Below are 21269 nucleotides of genomic sequence, written 5' to 3' on the forward strand. Positions count from 1 at the left end.
TGGCAGATTTTCTTTTTCCCCTGTGGTGCAAGGGAAGATCCAATTTGGATCTTCTGAAAATAAAAATACGTAAAATCTAAAATAGAGCAGCTTTGGATGGAGAGTGTAATTCCAGATGCTAGGAAATGTGCAAAACCTCCAAAAACCTGACATAAGAGACCTAACTTTTCCACTCAGCAGCACTGGTTTTATACCACCACGGCTTGAACTTCAATTGAGTTATCTCAGTTTTACATTGCTGAGAGCAGGGAATCAAACCACTAGTTAGAAACTTAAGTGACAACGATCATCATTATAAAACATAATTGCTATTTGTGGACGGATTTAGAAAACATCTGTTTAAAATGAAACTGAAAGAAAATGGGATTTAGAGCAAACAAAATGAGGCATTTGGCACATAAAAAATTGCACATTTCAGATTGCTAGGCAGTGAACTAGGAGGTACCAGCAGTGCCATTCACTTGCAGGGGAGCAGGTCAACGAATGGACCACTTTGCATCTCTCCCTGAGGACATGGCACGTATTAAACACCTGGCAAAAAGATCAGGAAAAAAGACTGAAGTGCAAGTTTTATACTTTAACAGCCAAGAGCAAGATGAACGAGAATAGAAGCACACGTTTTCTTCCCCAAAGGTGTTTTTGATTTGGGGCATGTAACTTTGCATACCTGAGGAGCCAAGTTTCCAGGCAGTACTAAGTCCCTTCCAAGGTCAGTTGAAGCACATTCAGCGGGTACCCAAAAATCACAATTTACTTTAAGAAATGTCAGCCAGAGGATTTCAAAGGACAACATCAAATTGTATCACAGTACTGCCTGACAGCTGTTCATATTGTACTGCTATCCAGTACCCCCACATAGCTGGTATCAAAGAAAGACCATTACTCATCTGATTTTATTCAGACTGTTTCTGTACACAGAAGAAAGCATTATCCATATTCAGCTTTTTCTTTTTTTCTTCCCCCTGTATACTTGCCCATTTGACTGTATTTTTAACAGACCACAAAAACGCACGCAGAAATAGAAACGAGTCATTTCTAAACCACTTTTTAAACTCATTTAAATTCAATAAATTCAGAACTGAATGCTACATTGCTGAACAATTCTGATATCCCCGTTTCTCTATTATGTTCCCGCACTGGATGTTACCACCCCGTGCAGAAGAGCACGTCCCTTTTGTGCGTGTGGTAGCTGTCAGTGCTATCGTCAACAGGGGAATTTAGCCTTTTGGTTTCACCCTCCCCCCCCTTTATTACCCCATCCATCTTTGCCACCAGTTTATTATGCCTATCTACCGTGTCCTTCCTTAAGATCCTTATCCTGCATTTGGCAGTGAATAGACAAAAACGCTATCCTTGCATAAAGCTGAAAAAATGGCTTTTTAAAACCAGCTTGCACTGCCAAACACCTACTAAGCCGAGATTGGCATTTTTCCCTCCCCTCAAGCCTTCATGATTTCTCTTCAAAATAAAGGACCGTGTAGCACAAGTTGTGTACTGATGGCTCACCCTCCTTGCTGGGGCTTCTCCGTAGGGGTTCAGCTGTTCTCACAGGGTACCACTGCCGGTCCTGAAGGAGCTTAGAGTCCAAACTCCTTGGTGGTCCTGAACCTTGGTATGATGAGCAGTGACAACCAGGGCTCCCCTGCTTCTGCTTCAAGGGACAGCTCATCAGCTTACCATCAGATGTCCTCCATGTCCAGGTCTGCAGCCCGCAGCAGCCAAAACCCAAGCTCTCGGCACTAACCAATATAAGTGTTAAACAAAACACAATTCTCACCCAAGAACAGGGAAAGAAACTTGAAGGATGGCCTTCACCACTGGAGACCCAGAATTAGGGCAGGACGTTCGTGTTACTTAAACAACAAAAAGTTAGTTGACATGCAGATTAGCATAAGCATATCCAGCTGGATATGAATACAGTTTCTCCCAGCCCAGCTCTTCGACAAGCCATCACAGCCTACCATGCACGCAGGTATTTTCACACATCTTAATATATGCATTATTGACTAGAGAAACTACTTATTTGAAGTCCACTAGTCTCCCTTACATCAATTGATTTCTCTTCATCTTAACTTAAAGGACTGTGTTAAGAGAAGCGACAAATATGTTTTAAAAGACCCACAACTCTGAAAACACTTGCAAAGCGTGAGTAGCAGCTGGTTTTACAGCTCCATTTCCTTGGTTAAAAACAAGATACCTGCCAGGAGAACTAAGTTAAGCTAACATAATGGGCCAACTGAACATAAAGTCTAATTTTAAAAGGCTATTGAAAAAAAATCTTTACCAGTCTCCTCTTAATCTGAGTTGCATTCACACCTCAAAAAAAATCAGTTCAGCTCTCCAGTAACAGCTCAGCTGTGAGCAAAGTCACTGGAATACATGAATTTAACTGCAGTTTGCTTCTTTAACTAGCATTAGCTTGGAGAGCACAATGGCCCTACTTTGCTTGACTTTCCAGGTGGGTTACGTGTTGTTTTGAGGCAGTGGAAGCCTAGGCTGAACTAGAGGAAAGCAAAGCAGGCATTTTGCATTGAGATACCAGGGGAGGGTACCCAATATACCTGGCAGACTGGCCTGAATGCATCCATTTGGTCCAAGAGGGGCAACCTACACTGAGAAAACGGAGCTCTATCAGACATCCCCAGAGTCCTAAGCATGGCCTTGAGGTTGAGTTCTTCTGCACGGGGCACTGGAAGTGCTGCACCAGGCAGTGCTGAGTGTCCACGATAACAGAGGTCCCAGCTAAGGAGCAGAAGACCATCATAGCTTGGTGGCATTTCAGGATCAGCCTTCATTAACAGCCATACATTGGCACAAGAGGAAAGTGACAAGCCTGGAGTCCCTTTTCTGTTAGAAGCTAATAACTGGTTTCTTTTCTAGATGAAAACAGCAGCAGCAATGACTCCACAAGCATATTATAAAAATGCTCTGCACTCTAGTGGCTACTGTTAGCTTCGAGGCACAATTGAAGAGATGGGTTATGAGTTTTACAGCTCCTCACCTTACGATTTTGTTTCCTGAGATTTAATTTGTTCCTTCAGGGCCCAGTACCTCAGTTAAGATCCTCTGGGCTGGACCAATGAGACCCTTTCAGAAGCCATCACCAAAGAATGGCAGCAAGTAAGCAACTCTGAATCCGAAGTCTCTTACCAAGGAAGGCTAAGAGACACCACGATGAAGTAGAGAACATATTTTGCTGTTAATGTGGAGACAAGACACACCTTTCACACGGGTGTCCCTAAATAGCAGCTCCTCCTGACCCAGCGGCAGGTGGGAATTTCAGCCAGCATCTTACGCTTCCATCAAGAAAGCATTACCCAGCACCAGCTGATGACAAAGCACCTCAACCTTGTCTCTCCAATTTATTAATTCCAGCTGCATTGTCTCAGGTAAAATTATATCTTACAGTATGTCGCTGTCACAGCATTCAAATTCTGTTAAGTGCGGCATAAAACAAGCAAAAGCACAAAAGCCACAATAAAACTAGTTGTCATCAGATCAGTTCTTCTGTCTGGCAATCACAGCAATGTGTCTCTATCAGTCAATCCACACGGTGCAATTCCTACCTCAGTGCAGTACGTATCTACAGTGTTTCAGAGATACCTTCACTTCTCACGGCTCAGGAGAGTAAGATATTGCTGCTACACAGCCCAACAATTTATGGAGTCCGTGATGAACCACTGCATCGTTTTTCAAGGCCCAAGAACTCTACGGGCTTGGTCAATAAAATATACTAAGTAATAATTCATCCAAAAAAATGGTGATGGCAACTCCAGAACTGCAGCTCTATTAACTTTTTTTTTTTTTTGTATGGATAAGTTTAGCTGAAGGCAATATTAGTGACAAATTGCAGCCTGGGGAAATTTTCAGATCAAGGTAATAATGCCATGAGGTAGAATGATTTGCTTTAGTGTTGCTATATAATGCTGCCAGTTCCTCCAACGGGACACTAATTGCAGCCAGAGGCCACCTTGCTTAAAAAAATATCTAAAGAAATATTTTAGCACTAAAACTGTCTGGAGTAATAAAAAAAATAAAGCATCCTTCCCAAGAAGGGGCACTGGGAAAGTGAAGCCAGGTACAGAGTTCAACAACTGCATGATTCAGAGCTGAGGGTAAGAAGCAAACAAACTGCTTGTCAGCTGCCAAGTAGAGCCACGTAGATAGGAATGGACCTCGGGAGGTCTCTAACCCAACATCCTACTGGAAACGCAGTGCTCAAGGCTCTGCCAGCAAGTTCTGAACGTCTCCAACAACGGAGATGTCTCCCTTTCTCCGGGATCTGCCCTCAGAGTTTGACCATCCTCATGGCAATTTTTTCCCCTCCATGCAGCCAGAACATCTTCTGTTCCCACTGCTGCCCCTTCTGTCCCAGTGTACCTTTGGGAAGAGCTGATCCAAAGCTGCTAATTAAGCACTCAGCTCCCAGCTTGACCTCTACAAGTATTTTTTCCACTCCCAGCCCTTACCGAGCTTGCTGAGGCTCCCCTCATCCCGTTCCTCCAGCCTATCTCAGTCCCTCTGCGTGGCAGCCCTGCCCTACAGCACATTGACTGTGCCCAAAATTCTATTTATTGCCTGCAAACCTGCCCAATTTTAAACCCCCGTTATCATCCACTTACCCAGCCCATCTCTAACCGACTTGGCTATGCAGATAGAGGGATTTTCCCTTAGCGATACCCAAACACAGGCACATTCCCTGCCCCTACCTGCCTTTTTCAAAGCTCTTTAATTACGTGTCTCTGCCTCCTGCTGGGATGGGACACTCCGAGCTGCTTTGAAAGGGAGGCACCAGCAGGATCTGAAGGGACTGAGGAGGTGGAAGTGCCTGTCCCAGAGCAGGCAGGACTGAACCGGCAGGAACAGCAGGCATCAGATGGGCAGGAAACCACTGCCACTGCAGACAGTTGCAGGAAAGGAGGAACACAGAGGGGATTGTTTTGATCATCCTTGTTCTTTGAGATTTAAAGCAGAGGTTTTGCTCCTACAGAGGTTTCTTTCTTTCTGCAGCATGAGGAAGAGTCACTCCATATACTTCTAGCCTCTCTGCCCTCCCTAAATTAACTCTCCCATGGCTACACAGCCATCCTGTCTCCTGTCACCAGCCTCAAACCTCCACCCTGACTTCCAGCTCCTTCCTGGCTCACAGATATTCCCTGCTGTCTTCCAGGAAGGAGCTGGAGGCCAAATTCCCACTGCTTCAGGAGGGGGCAAAACCTCCAGCAGCAAGGCAAGAGGGACAGCCAGGGAGGTAGGAGAGGAAATCCTCACCCAGGACATCGGCTCTGTGCTCTGCCCCAACAGGAGAGCGCACAAAGCATCCAAAGGCAAGCTCAAGCATACTCAACTGTGTGTTTTTTTTTCCCCAAGAAATTTATCCCTTCGAAAACTGACTTGATTTTGCCTTAGAAAGATCAATGTACGTTATCTGACATTAATTGATTGTTCTTGCTACTACCATGCCCAGCCGGCCAGAGCCTTTCACTTTCTTAAAAAGGAGCAGGAACCCAGCTACAAGTAGGCACTGCATAAAAGCAGCTTTGAAGCCTTCTGACCTCTAATCCTTCCTGATTTTAGATGTACGACAAGGGTTGCATCTGCTCTGCCTCATTTTTGCAAATGAATCTGATCTGCCGTTTCCAACAGGGCTTAGTAACTACTATGACAAGCCACGTTTTATGTGATAAATGTCAGCAAATGAACTGAAAATTAATCGTCTGTGGAATTTCGAGAGGAAAATGACACAGCAACCTCCCCCCCTCCTTCCACAGAGTGAGTCATTAAAATAAGGCAGAAATAAAATTCTTTGTTCTTTCCATGCAGCACAAGGTGGGCAGCACATGCTGTCACTGACAGCCTCTTTGCTCTCTTGGCACTTACTCTTTCCTTACAGCGAAATGAGAGAAGGAAAAAAATGTTATCTGAATCGCCGAGTGTTCTTGATTTTATTTTTAAATTGTTTTCTCAGTAGCCACTCTCCTGCTCTGTAGGAAATACATGACAACAACCAAGTCATCCCATTTGTAAAACACCATCCACTGCTGCTCCAGTAATTGTAAGGCAGGGCTTGCATGTACATAGCTGGAAGAAATAAAATACAACAGCTTTTTCCAATTTCTACAACCTCCAATGTACCAAACCTCGAGCCAACTGAGCTGTCTCTGAGAAAAGCAACAATAAATAATAAGTACTGTAGATTTTAAAGGTGATCTAGGCAGTCCCAGTGCTGAACATCCTCACACAGAAGGAAAATGTGCGTTTCCTAGCACACAGAGCTCATCGTCCCCGCAGGCCCTGAAGCTCTGCACATCCCCATGTGCCAGACTTCACAGAGCACAGCCCCGCAGCAGGCACTCTGCTCCTGTCGTCACACCACCAAAAGACCAAACTAGGGATATGTAGCAAATAAATCTTTCAACCACCATAATCCGTGGTGGTTTAAAGCCAGTTCCTGCTTTATCCTTCGGCTTAACTGCATCAGGACACCAACAGGAGAGCAGCACCCTGCTCTGCCAGCCCATTGGCATCACTGATGCACTCCAGAAGGCTCCTGACCCAGCTCATTGCACAGCACCACAGAGGCTGTATTTCGTTTGAGTCTGCAGGTGATGCTCATATTCCTTCTTATTTGAAAAAACACCATAAAAATACCCATGCTTCAGATCATTCGGCTCCATTGAGATTTCCTGTGTGAGCCTCCAGGCCTCCTGCGTTTAGGTGCTGGAGCTGGGCTGTGTAATTCAGCACATTGTAAGCTCTGCTCTCCCCTGCAATATTAACGTGTCAGCCCCCATGTTAGTTCTCAGCAATCTGACAACCATGCATACAAAACGTCTGAGGTGGCTGGAACAACAACACAAAACATTAAGTAATTTAACATGGAGGGGAAAAAAAACAACATTGGCTTTGACTGGTGGTGTTGTTCAGAGTGCAGGGTAGTAAGTCTTACACTTTTAATGCACAGTGCACTAAGATAACTGCTAGGGCTGGAAACTGAAGCATTCAAAGTTAAAAGCTGTCAGAATTCAAGCTACCTGAATAACATTAATTTGACCCTCCCATGGCTGTAAGGCCTAGCATTATGTGACCAAAATATTTCCCTTCATCACCTGTCTCACTGAGGTCACAGAACAGCTGGCTGCTTTTCCTTTCTTTAAATTGCATATTATTCTGCCTGTTCTTCAGAGGAAAACCACGGACTTATTTGCCATACATCACTGAAATCCCATTCTGAAGGCAGAATTTCTTATCTCCCGCATAAACAAGTTATCTTTCCTAATGACCCATGTGAGATGAGAGGTAAGCATTATTGTCGTTTTACAAATGGAAAATGAAAGCAAAGAGATGAAAGTAAAACGGTTCTTTTTCTTTTGGATAACTTAACTGAGACTTCTGAGATCTGATTTCCAGAGAATTTAAAAATGATTATAAAGCACTTCACGGATACATCTGCCTAACTCAATTCAACAGCTTGCAGAGATGCTTTAGGTAGTTTTGATCAAGTTAGCTCCCGAGCCAACGCAACCGTGGTGTGGGGCCTCTGCTGATCAGCTCCAGTGATAAATCGAGGCGGCTGGCTCAGGATGCATTAACACCACTGACTCCAGGATCCACTCTAATACTTCAGTAGAGCTGTGTGCTATGAAGACCATTTTGGGTTCAGTCTGACATTTCTAAACGATGATGCCAGCACTGCCAAAAGTCTTGAAGGGCTCTAAAGCAGAGGGCCTACTAAGTTCAGAAGCTGCTACTCAACATTTCTACAAATTGTATCCCTGAGTATCAAAGTAGGCACATGAAAGCCAGGAAACATCCATCAGTGGCACGCCACGGAAAGTCTAGCTTAAGTAACTTGCCTAGTGGAACTTCAGAGGCACAGAAGTGCTGTGATCTTCAGGACAAAGCTCCACTGGCTTGGCCACAAAGGCTTCCTTCCTCTGGCAAGGATGATCCTACTCTTACCACTGCTTCATCTTCAGCAACCGCTTTCTTCACTGCAGTTATAACTTGGAAACAAGACACTCTGCTCTAAAAATGATAAAATAATTCTGGGATAAGAGATCATAAAAATTACAACTGAAGAAACGCTACTCATTACACTGCATCATCTTCTCTTCCTCCAACTTGGACTATTAATATATATTTGTCTTTAAATATGTTTTTGAAAATTCCCCCTGCAGCACCAGAGATATCCATTGATTATCTGCAGGATCACAGTCTCTAGAGATACGGGATACACTCAGACTCCTGCGTGAACAGACTATCTAGCAGCTGCAGCAGGTTGTGCACTGCAGCACTGGTTGCCCACTCAACCATTGCATGAGGGGGATGAAATATCTGCCTGCAGGCATGGAATTTCTCCGAATCCTGCCAGGTGCCAGACACGTAACTCAGGTCTGTACAGACTCACCTTTGCCATTCACACCTCTCTGCCCTTACTCTCTCCTCTCTGGTCCTCACCTTCCCATCCATATTCAATACCTCCTGCCATAGCATCTCTTTTGTGCCCCCACCTGGGTCTTTTTTCACCCAGATAACCCGAATTCTTTATCAGAACCACCATCCCCAAAGCCCTACATAACACAGGTGGTCCAGGGGCATCTCTTCCAGCTTCCGTCTGTCTTCACTGCAAGAGAGCCAGAGCCAAGCAGCTCTGTCCATCCTGCTCCCATTTTCCTCCTCCTGTTCAGAGCCTGCAGCTGGGATTCCTGACACAGTCCGTGTTCCTCAATGTTGGAATGGATTAGTAAAAGCAAGCTAAAGACAGGAAGAGAGGAAAAACTGAGAGGAAAATATTTAAAAGGGCAAAGCACTTCCTATTTTTATTCAAAGCATTGTGGTGAGTGTAATTATGCAGATTCCAAACACTTGTCATAATTGACCTTTTCAAAACATGTATGTCCATGCGTCTAACATACAATTCATTGGTGAACCCTGAAATGTTGTAAAGGTCATCAGTTCTAGAACTTCTTCTCATTACATCACTAGAGAAATTAAGATGCACCTAGCAGCAAGCACCAATGAAAACAAACTTGCTTAAAAAACAGGTAAAATTTTTGAAGCATTGGTTTAATAAAATAATTCTACCTTGAAAAAGTTCAGTAAATGGAAAAGAAAAAAAACACACTTGCTACAGAATGCATCAACTTATTTGTTCTGAAAATAAAATTCAGCAATGCCAAGGTTTAAAGACTCTGGTCACCCGAAGCCCTGTAAGCAGATTTAGCAAATGGTCAGAAGCCACCAACAATTCAAACTGAGTTTATTCTGGCAGTGTGTAGAGTAACTCTAAATCTCATTGTGTGCAGATCCTCTGGGGCTTGGCTGTCTCTTCCGCCCTATTGCTCCGAGAATTGTGTCACAGACCTCTCTATTCCTCTGGGGAAGGTTGTTCTCCACCTTTCTGATCTCATTCACAGAAACACAGCTTCTCCCTGCACTGAAAATATGTTCATGCCACAGTCTTTCTACAAAGAGCTCACACAGAGCCTGGCATAACATTTAATAAGATTAATCTCCATGAAGATTGTCATGGAGAGATTTCAGAATATGCACAGAAAATACAAACAGACCACAAATGCACAAATACTCACAAGCCACTATGCAATTGCTCTTGAAGTTTGTCATATTTTCTGTGCAGAGTCAACCTCTGAAATTTCAAGTATTTTTTTTTTTCCTTTCAAGAAACTGAAAGGCAATAGGTGAAGGTATCCTGAATTAGAACAGTAGTTAGAACATATAAAATACGGACCCTGTTCCAGGACAGGATGACAGAATATGGCTCTTACCAAGGGACTGAAACAATGAACATTTAAGAAAAAAAAAGAGCTGAGGGACAGATCAGGAGGAGCATAACAGAAGACGATGAATCTACAACAATTTATGGCAATGAAGACAACTTGTCTTTGAAGCTCAAGGTCATTTTTTCCCCAAAAAGAACAGACCTTTTTTTTCTGGAATTTGCATGCAGTATAAGCCTTCACCTCCTGAATTAATCTTCTACACAGCAAAACCACGAACTGTAGCACAAATACTACTTTTTCCATTGGTATCTACGCTCTTTCAGAGAGATGTGTTGGTTCAAACACTTCTTTTACAACAGTTAGAAGGACATCATAAAATACGAGATGGTCCCATAGCAAGCTCTTTGAAATTCAAATAAGGCTACATATCCTTCAGCCCTACCACACAAGGCCATAACAGGGCTGATTACAGCAAGCACACTACACGCACTACACGCTAGCAGAGGTCTGTGTCAAATCAGCGATGGGACACAGTGTCAAGCTTCGCAGCAGGGTTTTAACTGCTTATTCTCACCTAGCGCCTGCCCGCAGTGCCTGTCACCACCAAGAATATTTCATAAGGTCCCAAACGACCACTATATGGACACCAAATTTAGCCCGGCACACAGCAGCTGGAGTCATCCTGCCACCGTTATTCCATTTTCATCCAGGACAGTCAGCAACTTAGGATCCATTTCTGGAGACCGTGTAATACTGGAGTAATTGTTCGGTAACCAGCCGAATGACTTGCATTAGATAACTTTTACTGCTCAGCCTTCCAGGAGGTGGTGCTGTTACTCGGATAGAAATGGACTAACAACTTTAACACATCATGTTTGTGCACTGAGAACACTGGATGATCATACCATTTAACATGCCTATGCAGACAAAATACTCCAGCAGATCAGGAAGATTTTATGCCAAGAAGTGCAGGAGCCCACAGGAGCATGCACACGATGCAAACTGAACACTTAATTCCATGCGAAGCAACTTTTTAAATGCATTCAACATTTTTAAAAATTCAAAGCCTATCAAGCCCTAATATTCCCAGCCCACATCTACTTGTTCTGAAAGGCACAGAAGCTCTTTAAGGTTTGAATTCACGAACAGCAGTAAGTTATTCCTCACAGAGACTAAACCTGTTGTGTCACCCATCTGTATCAGCCAGCTGGGACAGATGTTTTTAACAGAACCCGCCCAAGAGATTTAGTGCCTACAATCAACTCACCTTACAACTTGATTATTTACCCTCTGAATGTCCTGAGAAGAAATTATGGAGTCCCATCTGACTGAAGGAAGCAATATACATGGTGTTCGTTGACATCTTCTACTCACAACCCAGAAAGCAGACTCATGCTACGCCAACACCATCCTATCCCAGCCCACCCAATCTCTGCTGCCTGGAGAGCTAAAGCTCACCTGAATTTTTTATGGGTGTGGAATTGACCGTGCATAATGTACACAAAGCCAGACAGGCAGTTTGTTTGGTGTTATTTACTTCCTACCAAGGACCTTAGATCCTTAGGCCAAAGAAACTCCCCTTAAAACAGGTTAATAATCAACAAGTATAAACATTTTCCATCAAATTTTGAAGCAAAATTATTAGCTATTCACACCCCAGTTCTATGGCTTTCTCTGCACATCAATTTGGCAGACAGCTGCATTATTTATTTGCTGACACACACAGTAAATCGATCTACTGGCATTTAAAGGTGTCGTCTTTACTCATTACTATTTCAATGACCTCTCCAACACTGCCAACATTGCACCAACGACCTGAGTTCTGACTACAATTTTTAATCTCTGCTAATCACAAAACCAGCAAGACTGAATTCCACGCATAGAGCGATATAAGAAGAGAGAGAAGGAACCAAAGGAATAGGCTGATTTGCTTCAAAGTTCATTGATTGTTAGACGTGCTCACAGTTTGATGAGAAACTTAATTTAATGACTCTGAAGGGCAACATACATTTTTCAAGCTCCAAGTACAACATCAGAGCTGGTGACACTGCAGTGCTGAATTAAGGTAGGTGGGCTTCATACACAAGGAGGGGATTATGTCACGTTGGGATCACAAGTCTGAAAAACTACACAATCTGTCCCACGTCACAGCCACTCCCTACAACATCTTGGGAAAGAGGGGACACACACATAGAGGACACGAACTAACAGGAGCATGCACACATCCCTGGAAATGGGACATGGGTTGAAATAACATCCCCCATTCATCAACATCTCTTGGTGGCACAGGAATCAAACAAGGCAGTGACCAATGACTCAAAACTGCACACGCAGATAACCACAGCCAAGTCAAACTGCAGGAGAAGTTGGAATTTTGATCGTGCCTCACCAGGGACAAACATAATTAAAACTATTACACTGGGAACGCTTCCAGCTCTATGAACCTGCCAAAGACGTTTATGATGATAAAAGACTAATAACATCCAGTAAAACCCCTGTACATAAAAACATATCAAAAGAGTTTTATTGTCAGAAATTCAAGGGAAGAACATTTGAACGAATTAAAGTGAATGTGCAACTGCTATAGAAGAGGGGTGGCATGACTTCTCCGTTTCATAAACTGAAGTTCAGCTTCATAGCTCTGTATTCTAGCACGCTTCCCCTGTCAGAACAAACATCTCTTGTTTTATTGCAGGTCAGAACATCTTATATCAGGATATTATAGATGAAAATGAACTCTTGGCTTCAATAAAACCAGTCCAACGTCCTTTCTGTGACAGCTGATTTTTTATACATTTCTCTCTTTGAGAGGTGCCTAACATGAGAAGGAACGTACAACACCATCCACCATTACGAGGTGCATTACAGTAAGAAATGTATATGCTTGCTCTCTCTATTGATACATGCAGCAGGTTATTATTTGAGGTGACATTAACTGAAATGTCATATTCCTCAAAGAGGAAAAAATTACTTCACAGTTTTTAGAAAAAACATTTGGCAGAGTGCTGCCATCTGCACCAATATTTGAAACCAAGCTATTCAAATATGCATAATTCACTTAATCTTATGAAGATATTTGAAAATTAGGCTTTTCACTATGTTTTCCAAAGGAGCAGCACTTTGCATACTGAGTACTATATCCATCTGGAAAACTGGCACTTGCAATAGCCTTGCCTTTTCAAGCCCGCAACACCTTGTTATATCGGGCTCTTCATACATACCAAGCATCTGACTTCTGGAAGCTGCTCTTCGGGAAATAAGGATAAGGGGAGACAAAAGCTACTCAAAGGGTGACAGTTAAAATGTTAAGTCTCTTGAAAATATGTATACTGAAGTGTAGCGAGGACAGCCCGCAACTTTTCCTTTCATTTTAGAATCAGGCACAAAGGAATGGGCTAGAGGAACCCCTTTTCTTAAATAAATTGGAAAGCTTCAAGAAGTCACAAATTTCACAGCTGACAATGCTGAGAAACAATTCCAATTTTGGACCAGTCCAAGCAGTAAGTGACATAGGAAAAGAACTTCTAATACACACACACTAGAACTGGAACTTGTTTGGGGCCTGTTCAAATGGTAAAGTCTTCCACTTCCAGATTTGTGGTTTTAACCCAAGAAAGGGAAGAGCATGCAAAAAAGAAGATTTTTTGAATGATTCATTGACTGAGCTGTCAAAACCAAACAGGCTTCATTAGAGTATCATTATGCATTAGTGTATGCTTCAGTATGCTGTGACAATTTCAGAATAAGGCTTTGGAAAAAAGTGGTTGCAAAATTCTTCTACGCAGCCTAGAAGCTTCTTGTCCCAGCCCACCAGACCTTTCTGGACACTTACTAAGCTCAAAGTCTGTAAAGTATGGGCCTCACAGGACAGTGCTGCTGTCTGCTCTGAGCTTCTGAGCAAACCACAGCAGGAGAATTGTGAAGAAGAAAAAAAAAAATCTCAGGCTGACCTGGCCACTTGCTCTAGGAAAAAAACAGTATTCCAGGAAAACATTCTAAACAGCTGAACCTCTTCAAGAGGCTGGATGCAAACGGTTCATCCAAAGAGTACTCAGTGATGAAAGATTAATGTGCACTTTACTTTAGGGAGTTTGAACATAAGACCATCTCCCATCTTCAAATCTACTTTCCTGAATTTCTGTGTGTGCAATATTTACAATGGTCATTTTGACTCTTAAGGTGTCAGCAGAAAGAGTATCTTCCTTGAGTAAACAGACGTGATCAGACTGCAGAATCATGCCAAATGCTGATTTTGTGAGGACCAAAGTCTTAGATTTCAATCTGGTTTTAGTTACATATAAAAGAACTTCCATGAACTGATTCGTAAAACAAATGCATTACATTGTACTAAAACAGGCGAATTGTACTACTACAAACAATAAATTGAAACATCTATGGTAATCAAATATTTGAGAGCAGCAGAAATATATCCTTACAGCTAAAACAGCATGCTAGGAAAAATAATGTTGCCCTAGGAGTTTCGGTCTGAACGCAGAAGAAAATCTTTTTTACTTCGCAGATGACTGAACATGGAACCGGGTCACTCATAGAAGTCACAGCAGTCAGCCTGCTCATCTAGGATGGGTTTATTCTACAATCCTTTTCTTCACTGGCACTTTCAGTCAGGTCTCTCCCCACTGCCTGTCTACCACTTTTTGCAAAACCCAGCCTAATATCTATCTTCTGTACCCTTTCAAACAAGGAAAAAACATTTGGTGGATACCAGTTATAAGTGAGGAGACAGACAGTTCAGTAATACAAGTCTTTAATTCTGTTGGAAATGGTTAAAAGCGTTGTGAGGAGTGCAGTCTTCTGCTGGACAATGTTTGTCTAAAGCAAACTAAGTGTCCAAGTATTACAGAAAAAGCATTACCTGCTTGTAGTTCTCTGGCTGTCTGATGAGATCCATTTCTGTGACGGAAAAATGTCCAAGGATCTGGTCCACGTGAGAGCCACTAGTGAGTAAATGGATCTGGAACAGATTAAAGATATTTGTCAGTATGATGAGCAGGTCAGTAACAACACTGTTAGCTGCCATCTGACGGCTGCACGGATGCAATGGTGACGTGAAGCAGCAGCTACAAGCCCATTCCCAACGGATAAGCACAAGTATAGCTACTACCACCACCAAAACAGACCTCTTTAAAGCATTCTGCAGGGACTCATGAGCACACTCCACAAAACAGTCTGTCCAACACTATTACAAGAAACACATGCGAGAATTGCTACTGTTGTCACCACAGTAAAAGTGAAAGATTGCTCTCTTCATTATGTCTCTGAGTCTTTTTCCTTGTTTCCTTGCTACACGCACTCTTGAGTGTAGCATGAAGGATAAAAACATTCACATAGATAGCAGAAGTCTTAACAGGGGTAAAGGATACCCTCAGGATAATTTGCCATTTATTCCTTTAAAGCAGGAAATGCTACCTTGTTACAGCAAGATTCTGTTTTGCTGCTGTATGTTCTTGTTTTTCTCTTCCCGGGACCTTGTCCCAGCTGCACTGGTGATGGTGTCATCAATTACTCGACGAAGAAGCTTCCCAAGTTAGTCAAGGGAACAATAAAAAGCAATCCCTCCTATACAGAGCTGATCCCTTTGTTACTGTAATAACTGCAGCTGCCAAACAAGATAGCGGTGCACATTTGTCAGACAATCGCTCATATTTCATTAATATTTCTGCCAGAAGACAGAGAATGCTTCCTGCTTTTCTTTCTTTATTCTAATATGAATTTTATCATACACTTGGGTATTGACAACTATTTTAAAGTTGACAGGCACTGGGCAATTATCAACCCTTCCTTGAAACTTAGGAATATTTTAGCATTCCTTTCCCCAAACTCACTTCTGGTGACAACCATCTGTCACATGTGCAAAGCTATGCAAGTTTAAAAATAAAAAAAGCACCTCCCCACACAATGTTCTTCCTCTCTACTCACCACTCCTCTCGGCTGCATTCTTGTGTAACTGCAGCAGCAAAACCCTCGGGCCCCAGCACCGGGGCTGAATTTCAACCCCTCTTGCAGCTAGGCTACCAGCTAAAGCCCAAAGCAAATACCCTAACGCTGGAAATGCTACTGAGACAAAAGAAATGGGTGAGAAAAGGGTGAGAGACAGGGCATGTGTAGCTGTCGCTGTACTCAACGGGAACAGAGGAGGCAGGTTCGATTTAACCTTACACTAACCTTCTTTGCTCCAGAGTACAGGCACAGTTCCTCGAATGCCACTTCTAGGAAGCTTCCCTACCAATTCCTAAATTGGTATGGGAAAAAAAAGCTTAGGCAATTTGCAAAGATATCAGCTTGCCTAACCCATGTAAGAGAAGATGAAAAAGGGACTTCTTCATAGCTCACACGCGTGCACAAGAGGAAAAGCTTCTACTGCACTACAGAATGCACCATTGAGATCTAAGGGCAGATTCGCGTTAGGAAAACAAAGATTTTCAAATACCAAAAATCTCAAAAGAAGATTTATTTAACCAATGCAGACATTTACAGCAGACTTCACACCAAGATATAGGTGCACCCAACACCTGCAGCTCAGATCACTCAAATCACCAGTAACGTGGTCATCTCTCAGCATCAGTCTGCCCTGTTATTCACAGCATCAAGATTTGTCCCTGCCCCTTTGCTCTTTTACTCTATCAGATATATAGACACCACCAATCTAATCCATTGTAATACATCTTATTTTATACTGCTTAGTTTGAAGCAGGCATGAGAAACCACTCCTTTCATTGGAGGTATTTCCCAGCACTGCTTCGCATCCTCTTAACAGAACACAACTCTTGCTCTTACAGTTTCCAAGCACATTACAACCACTGTAGTCATTTTACCACAATCTGATAACAACAGTTATGTTAGAGTCCCTCTTCTATTGTCAGGAACTCCATTTAATATCGTTTTATTCCTACTAACCTATGCCCATAGTCCACAATCAGATATCTACCTGCTTAACAAAATTCACATCTTAATTCAGCCCAACCCTCCCCTATTTCAGCTGTAATTTGTCCTAGTTTTCAGTGGATAGACGATAGCTGAAAATACCCACAGGAAATCCATCAGCTTTGCAGAAACTCCACTATTTCTTTTTACATGCTGATTGCGGCACAATGAATTTTTTTTAAAAAAGACAATTTTAAAATAATCAGGTTCCTACCTCTTTGTCTGAAACTATACAAGGCTTCTCATTCACTTTTTTTTTTTTTTTAAGGTAAAGTGGCAATTCAAGGTCTAACAAAAAACAGCTGCTCTCCCCTATGAATTCAAGAGGGATCAAAAACCTGGCAGATATTCCACTGGTACTTGATAGAAAGAAGAAGAAATGGAACAGCAGGAGCCATGAGGCGTGCCTTAACATGGTAATTTCTCCCTCATGCTTCGATATATTTGAATGCATACCAGGTAAATAAGTACCACTGAGAATTTTGAGGGAATTAAGGTAGAATTGCTCTATTATACTTTCAAAGCAGGCCAACCTGCCCATGTCGAGAAGCCATTATAACGTTATTCAGCAGCTCACAGCCTCAGGCTGCAAAGCTCCTCAGCACCAGAGAGGTTAAGATTTCCCTGAGGAGGTCTCCATCCTCCAGCAGGCCATGTGTGTGCGTGTCTGTGAGCTCCAACAAGCCTCCCGGGAGCTGCAGGCACTCAGAGCAGCTCATGAGGGCTGGCAGAGAGGAGCAGCTAGTCTGAGCACCTAACGAGCACTTAGGCTGTAGATCCAGGGAGGCTTCCCTCCTCACTAACCCAAATTGCTCGCTGCACAACTTCACGCCATCAACTTTAAGCTGCTGCAGACAGGACAGAGAACACGGGGCTCCCAGGGATCCCATACTCCAGAGACGAGGGTTTCAGTTACTGGCTGTGCACTTTAGAGAAAGAAGAGTCAGTTATTTTTCCATTTCACCTCCTATTTCCCTCCTACCATTCCTCTTCCCTTTCTCCAGGCAATACAGCACTGTTTCATTATGACATGAGTCATCACTTGTAACCTGAAAGTACACGTCCCCCATCACCTCAGCAATTCAGTATTTTGTCCACCAAATCACAGAAGAAAAATCCTCTTGTATATCTTCAGTCCAGCCCCTTGCTCTGACAAGGCCTGTTGTCAACACATGCATGCAAGTTTTGCAAACCTTTGAGGATGTTAATTGTTCATTATCTCTGTTGACCTGCTCCAACGCTGCCCATCACCCCAAACATGCTTTTTCTAACATGCCTGAACCAGCTATGCTACCACCTGAGGCTCTTTTCTCTTAGTCTGTCATCTGGTACTACTAAAAACAATACAGAACCATCTTCCGCGTAACTACTTGTCATATAGCTGAAGGCACCGATTTGCTGGTGCCTCCCACATCCAGACAGCACAAACCCAACTCCCTCAGCTTCATCTCGGAGACCACGTTCATCTCAGTGAGTCCTTCACCATCTTGGTAGCTTCTTGTTGGATCCTCAATAAACAATTCTCATTTCCAATAGCAATATCCATGCTTAAAAAATAGCGTGGCAAAGCAGTCATTTCCTGAATGAGAACATTCTCCAAGCGTGATGCATTTTTCTCAGAAAGCCCCAAATAGAGAATATGGTATTTTAAAGCCTGTGTGAGTCACAAAATGAAATCTGTGGAAGTGTCGCCACTGCTTGGCAAAAACCATAGCTCATGATCAGCAGTAAATAAGACTGTTTCACAGCTGAGATGCATAACCTGGTAAGTTATTAAACAGAGTAAAAGCCATAATTATCATTTTGTAGAGAAAGCCCTCTACATCTGTCAGTGTAATTAAAAATCATAACACTCATTAGCCTTTCGCATACCATGTTTGTGGTTTCTATGAGAAAAGCAACAGCTCATACAGGTCATATTGGATCAGCTCAGTCCAGTAACAAAGCAAAGCAGCTTAAAAGTTTTAAAACTAAGTTAATGCAAAAACAAAAGTTTTCTATAAAGAATCAGAAAATATCAATTGTTGTTTATGCAGCTGTTAAACTGTACGCATTATGTTTTGCGGTACCATGAGAGTTAACATTAACGTGGCACTGTAATGAAATCCCTTCCAGCCACTTTTGCCTTTCAATTTTTCTGCTTTTAATTCAGACTAAAACATAAATCACAGCCCTGCAATTTATTACAGCTCTGAACACCCAGAACTCCCACAGTCACACATACATACTTCACTGTGCATAGCATCAGTGTGTGATCACCACTGGAGGAGCTGGACTCCAGTCCATCCTCAAGTGGAGAACTGCATCATATTTAACCTGTCTCCTATGTTCCTGACTGCATCAGTCCTAACTTTAACATTTTCCCTCAGGTAGCCAGAGGGGGAAAAGAACCCAAGTTTACTGCAAAGGACAGTCCCCATAGGAGGTCATCATGTCCCCTGTCAACAATTAAGCAGTGTTGCCTAATCAGCACATCTCTTCCTTTCGGCGCCCGATCTGGACCATGAGAGAGTGTCTGTTCTCGAGGCCCCTGGTTTGACCTGCTCTTAATTCTTTCTTGCTCTCATTAACTGCAAGCTGAGGTAGTGAGACTGCCTAATGATTTGTTACTGCCACCTCCTAGCTAAGTCAGAGCACTGATGATGAGTTACGGAGATATTTGCCTCACCTACCATAAAAATCAGCGTACCCAAAATAGAGGTAGCTTTTCAAGGGGAGGAGATACCAATCATTTCATTTGAGCTTTACATCATTAAGGCATCTCTCCCAGCAGCATCACTGTCTGTAATCTCAGCGCAAAAGCTGAGGATTGCACCTGCACTTAAAGTGAATTGCTATCTTCATTTCCAGCTCAGGAAAGCACATTCACTGTGGGCAACAAGAAGCAAAAGGTTACTTTAGATGCTGCACACACAGCACCTGATCTTTCCCTTGGGCTGTCAATCAGACATCTTCCCCAGCAATCAATTCATGTAAAGAACAAAATGTAACCTCATTACAGTTTTCAGCCTTGCTCTGTCACATGCAGGATTAAAGCCAAGAAGGCATCTTCATTCAAAAGCCTCTTGTTCTGATTCTGACGACTTTCTGATGTGCCTTCTTTGAGAAGTTTCTTAAACCTGTTCTTAGCCTCAGAAAGATTCTCTATGAAGCTTCTGGGTACAACACCAAGCTGATCCATACAATTACCTGAAGAGATGTGAATGCAGAAGGTGGGGGGGGGGGAGGTAAAAGAAAACACCACTGAATAACTTTTAGGAGTATTTTTATTTATTTATTTTAACTTGTCTCAGCAGTCGCCACTGCTGTCAACTTTGGGCCTACAGGTTGTTTCTATGCTAAGCAGACATGGTGCTCCCAGATAGCTGCATTTCTCACATGGTCACATAAACATTGTTCATGAAGCGGAACAGAACTGGAATCTCAGCGATGCAGAGTGCTATTCTATCCCGATTTTAAAAGGAGGTAGGTTTTCTGGGTTCTGTTTGGATGCACCCTAGTACTGCAGAAGGGGAATCTGCATTTTATTTTGCTGCTATGACTTTCAACACCTATCCTCAACATTTTGAATGCACTCTTGTGATAAACTAACATCCAGAGTCACAGCTTGGCTCTGGGAGCCAAATGCTCTGTCATGCTTCTAGCAGGCATTTTCTGAGAAACATGGAGACAGCTTACCTGGCCGCAGAAGTGACTAACATGCTAACCTGGAAGGGAAACTTTTATACAATTATAACCTTATGAACACAGTCCGTGCTTTATTTTCTCATTGTTCTGCCCCACTGGGGAAAGGTGAGGGTATTTATATTTAGAGTAATTCACTTTTATCTAGAGAAAATGCCGAACTAGCAACCAAGAATAATTTATACATGTAGCACTAGCTGACGAGGCTTTTAAATAATAAACAGTGCCATAGCAGGTTACAGGAATCATTTACCTGATGTAAAAGTTTGCATTGCTCTTGGTGCTGAGCATGCAAACTCCGCCACTGGAACCTCAGCCTCCCATTTAGCCACTGAAGGTATCGAACGTCAACTCTGTCTTCTGGCCCATATTCAGGTGCTATTTCAGTTGTACCCTGCTCGCTCTGAGACAGATCATCTTCACACTGAAAGCAGAAGAGAACACCAAAATATTTTAAGATAGCTTCAACATTTTCAAATCAATCAGTAGTGAAGAGCATACAACACAAATGGGGCAAAGAGGAAAAAAAAATTCCCCGAACTCCAGCAGGCAGAGAGCAATTACAATCTTCTAGAAAACAGGACTGGCAACAGCCTAAAGGAATACTGAAGTCTGGAATTAGCATCAGCTTCTCAGCTAAAATGTGGTGAGCTGTCTCCTCTCTTGTCCTTCGTTTTCCATACCCAGGAAGACACAAAGAGAGATTCTGAAATACTAAGCATAATTTTCGTTCTGCTGCAGCCAATAAACAAGCAAACAATCCAACCACCTTCACCTTCTGGATGCAATTTCTCCTTGGCTAATGGTACAAAGCAAGACATTTCTGTCATATCGCCTTCCCAAGGAACACGGAAGGAATTCCAGCTCCCCCAGACTTGCACAAGGAAATCATTCACATTT

At 42.7% G+C, this 21269-nt stretch overlaps 1 protein-coding gene across 2 annotated transcripts in view; it reads right to left on the reverse strand.

The window, feature by feature from the left end:
* TEDC1 (tubulin epsilon and delta complex 1) overlaps positions 1-21269 on the reverse strand; it is a 69531-nt gene that overhangs the window by 28970 nt on the left and 19292 nt on the right. For both annotated transcript variants that reach the window (XM_072041686.1, XM_027463176.3), the window contains exons 4-5: positions 20623-20793; positions 14617-14715 (exon numbers count right to left, since the gene is read on the reverse strand). In XM_072041686.1, coding sequence (XP_071897787.1) covers positions 14617-14715; positions 20623-20793 — 270 coding nt within the window. The remainder of the gene's footprint in view (positions 1-14616; positions 14716-20622; positions 20794-21269) is intronic.

Source organism: Anas platyrhynchos, chromosome 8, assembly GCF_047663525.1.
Source record: "Anas platyrhynchos isolate ZD024472 breed Pekin duck chromosome 8, IASCAAS_PekinDuck_T2T, whole genome shotgun sequence".
Lineage (NCBI taxonomy): Eukaryota > Metazoa > Chordata > Aves > Anseriformes > Anatidae > Anas > Anas platyrhynchos.